At 50.7% G+C, this 3,875-nt stretch overlaps 1 protein-coding gene across 1 annotated transcript in view; it reads right to left on the bottom strand.

Moving 5' to 3' along the window:
* Positions 1 to 2,572: 2,572 nt before the first annotated feature.
* Positions 2,573 to 3,875, bottom strand: part of ZNF576 (zinc finger protein 576) — a 7,227-nt gene continuing 5,924 nt past the window's right edge. Inside the window, exon 3 of the mRNA XM_012653404.1 lies at positions 2,573 to 3,154. Coding sequence (XP_012508858.1) covers positions 2,727 to 3,154 — 428 coding nt within the window. The 3' untranslated portion in view covers positions 2,573 to 2,726. The remainder of the gene's footprint in view (positions 3,155 to 3,875) is intronic.

The raw sequence follows: 3,875 nt of genomic DNA, 5'->3' as shown, positions 1-3,875 counted from the left end.
CATGTGTGGAGACCTGAATCATAATGAGGTAGACTTGCAAGGTCTGGGGTAAGAGCACTGCAGAGGGAACAGGAAGTGCAAAGGCCCTGAGGCAGAAGCCAGCCTGGCATGTGTGGCTGGAGTATAGTGAAGAAGGCAGAGCAAGGAAGGGGTTGAGATTGCTTAGTGGGCTGGGGCCCAGTCATTGGTGGGGTTTGCGAACCTGGGTAAGGTCTTCGGATGTTATTTATGGGATGCCATTGGAGGGTTTTAAATGAGTGATGTGAGCTGATTTACATACACGTGGATCTGTGGTAGAAAGGCTGGAGGGGGCAGTAGTGGGGGCAGTAGTGGGAGCAACGGCAGCAGTTAGGAGACCAGGGCTACAGCTGGAGTGACAAGCAGTCAGACTCAAGCAGAGTGCACAGGTTACTAACATGATGGCAGCTGTGCAGATCGGGGCCGCAGGAGTCACACTGACCCATTTTAAGTTTGAGATTTCCATTCGTCGTCCATGGGGCTGTACCTCATGTCTGGGGTTTGAGCTGGAGGTAGAGATTTGGAAGTCACCAGGGATGCTATTTAAAGTCTCGGGAATCTATGACATCTGGGGACTATAGAGAGAACTGGAAGCCTGGGGTGTGCTTGGGCAGGCTGCCATCTATCTCAGGAGAGCATGTGGGATTAGATTTGGGATTAGGGAAGCCACTGTGGGGGGTGGTATGGAAACATCTGGTCAGAAACTTCTGGGCTTTCACCAGGAACCAGAGGAAATACTTGGCTTTGGTGAAGTTGGTATCTTGGGAAAAAGTGATGGCCAACTGACTACAGTTTCCCCATAGATCACCCCGGCAAAGAGATCCAAGCTAGCCCTGCCCCAAATCCTGCACACAGACACACACACACACCCTGGCAAAGGTAGTATTTATTTCCAGGGTGGGATCCCTGCTTCCAGACTCTGAGTAGTATGTTTATCGATTAGACAAAAGGTCAGCAAACTTTTACTGTAAAGGGCTAGATGGTGACAGTTTTAGTCTTTGTGGGCCATAAGAGCTCTGTTGCAACTACTCAAATCTGCCATTATACGTAAAAGCAGCCATAGACAATACGTAAGTGAATGAGCATTTCTGTGTTCCAATAAAGCTTTATTTGCAAAACCAGGCAGCAGGCTAGATTGGGCCATAATTTGTAGACCCTTGCTTTAGGCTGTAAATTTTGCTGCATGTGACAGAGACCCAAAATAATAGTGGCTTAAATAAGACAGAGATTTATTTCTTTCTTACACAGCAGTATGGAAGTAGGCTGGTATGGTGGCTCTGCTCCATGAAGTTGACCAGAGGCCCAGGCTCCTGCTATCTTGTTGCTCTGCCATGCCACGTGTTGCTCTTGTCCTCATGGTCCAAGAAGGCTGGATACCACATCCATGTTCCAGTTAGAAAGGTAGAGGAAAGGCGTGTCCTTTTTCCAAGCTTGAGGAGCCTACCCAGGAATTTAGCCAGAACTCCAGCCACATCTAGCTGCAAGGGAATCTGGGAGATGTAGTCTTTTAGCTACCGTGTGCCTAGCTAAAAATTGGGAGACAGCTATCAGTCTCTACCACTTCCATCTCAGCTGTGGGCTTTAAGAACATCTCTCAATTCCAACAGTGTATTATCAGCCACTGACTCTCAGAGCAGGGCAGGTAACATAAGGGAGTAAAACTGGCCTGGTGGTTCTCATCTCCAGTCTGAGGGTGACACTCGCTGCTCAGCTCCAGCTTGCTGTAGCTTTTGCCCTGCCCCTGCTGACAATGTAAGCCTGGGTTGGGCGTTTCAAGAGAGCTGAAAATAGGATCTTAACAGAAAAAAATCTCCCAATGTTGGCCAAATAGAACATGAAACAGAAGGTATCTCTGTTTGATTCCAAACCAGTTTCCCCACAAGGCTAGGCCAACTCTGTCCTGAGCTGCCCCTCCTCCCACACCCTTATGTTCTCTGGAAAGTCCCACTCAAAAGCCAGAGCTTCCTGCTTAGATATTTTAATATGGATGTTTCTGTTTTTAGGTACTATTCCTGTTAGTTTATTTATGTCACCTCACCTACATGTATAAAAAATATTCCATGACTTAGAATGACACACAGAATTATTTAAATGGGGCGTAACTTATCCGAGAGGCTAGTGCCATCCAATGCCATAGCCCCTCTTTGAGTGGGGAAGGCTGGCAGGGGGTGGGAAGAAGACAAGGACTCAAATTACAACCCTCACTTGATTTAGGGTCCAGCTCCCGACTTTGCTACTCCATCCCCATAGGGCCAAGTTGCTGCTTGTCTGGAACTCCCCCGAGACATTACGGGCCAGCAACACCTCGCCTTCCCTGCCCCCACTTCAGGCACAGATCCAGGGCAGTTTGCTCCTGTACCCCATGACATCCATCTGGGAAGCATTAAATGTGATTACACAATCTGCAGCTAGTTGTTTCATTGGGAATGAGGGAGATAGCAATCATTTTTCCCTCTCGCTCTCTTTCTTGCCCATTGTTTTTGAAACAAAAGATCTTGTCTGATTTCAGTTTCCTTAAAGACGCTGTGTCCTCCAAAGACTGAAGCTCTAAATGAGAATCCTTTGGGTCCTATTAATCAGAGAGCCCTCTGCTTTCCCAAAGAGGGAAGCAAATCCCACTGAGGCCCCCAGAGTTCCTGTGCCCATACCGTGGTGGGTCCTACCAGCCACAGAGTTCCTTATCGCCGTGGAGGGGGCTCACGCTGCACTCAGAGCTCACCCCGGGCATGCCGAATGTAGTGTTGATGCAGCCCTGCTTCCTGGGCAAAGTCCTGACCACACTCGGTGCAGGCAAAGGTACCAGGACGGGCGCGGGCCTCGTGCACCTGGCGGTGTCGCCTCAGAGAAGCAGCCTGCCCAAAGGTCTTGCCACAGTCAGGACAAGGGAAGGTGGGCTGGGCAGTGGTGGGCGCAGCCGGTGGGGAGGGCCTCGTGGCTGGACCATGGCCGCGCTGGTGGGCGATCAGGGCCTTGGAGGAGGGGAAGGAGCGGGCACAGGTGAAGCAGACGAAGAGGGCCCCCTGCAGCTTCTGGGCCACGAAGTCCGCTGGGTGCTCCCGCTTCATGTGACGCTCCTGGAACTTGGAATCTGCGAAGGTGATGAGGCAGCGGGTGCACTGCAGGGCCCCCAGGTGGCCTGAGGGATGTGGGGAGAGGTCGGGGGAGGCCAGCAGGAGTCTCTAGGACCTATCCCGAGCCCCAGAATCACGCCAACAATTAACATTGAGTGTGCTCTGTGCGAGGCTCTATGCTAATGCTGGACCACGGTACGGGAGAACTGGGGAACTGTTATTGGACTTAGTTTACGGAGGAGCAGACTGAGGCTGAAAGAGGTCAGGAATGAGGCTAGTAAATGACACGGTAGAGCCAGGATTGGACACCAGAGCATCTGCCTGTCCAACAGAGTGGTATGGCGGTGAGAGCACAGCCTCTGAAGCCAGGCTGCCTGGGACTGAATCCCGGCTCCACCACTTCCTAGGCAATTACAACAGTTTCCTCATCTGGAAAATGGGCTAACAGTAGAGTTGTTGGAAGGAATTAATAAGTTAATTTGTATAAGTGCTTAAATGGTACTATCCAGTGGTTTTCAGTTATTGCTACTGAGATAGAGAAAAGCAGCCTGACATCCGGGATCTGGCCTGGCACTCACAGCTAGGCCTTGGTGTTCTTGGTGTTTATGTTGAACATAAACAATTTCACAGAATATTAATGACAGACAAGGCCATTGCGGTGACTAGAATGAATCAAGAAAATAAGACTGGCCGGGCGCGGTGGCTCACGCCTGTAATCCTAGCTCTCTGGGAGGCCGAGGCGGGCGGATTGTTTGAGCTCAGGAGTTCGAAACCAGCCTGAGCAAG

This window comes from Propithecus coquereli, unplaced genomic scaffold (assembly GCF_000956105.1).
Source record: "Propithecus coquereli isolate 6110/MARCELLA unplaced genomic scaffold, Pcoq_1.0 Scaffold42, whole genome shotgun sequence".
NCBI lineage: Eukaryota > Metazoa > Chordata > Mammalia > Primates > Indriidae > Propithecus > Propithecus coquereli.
This window is presented reverse-complemented; position numbering and strand designations above follow the sequence as displayed.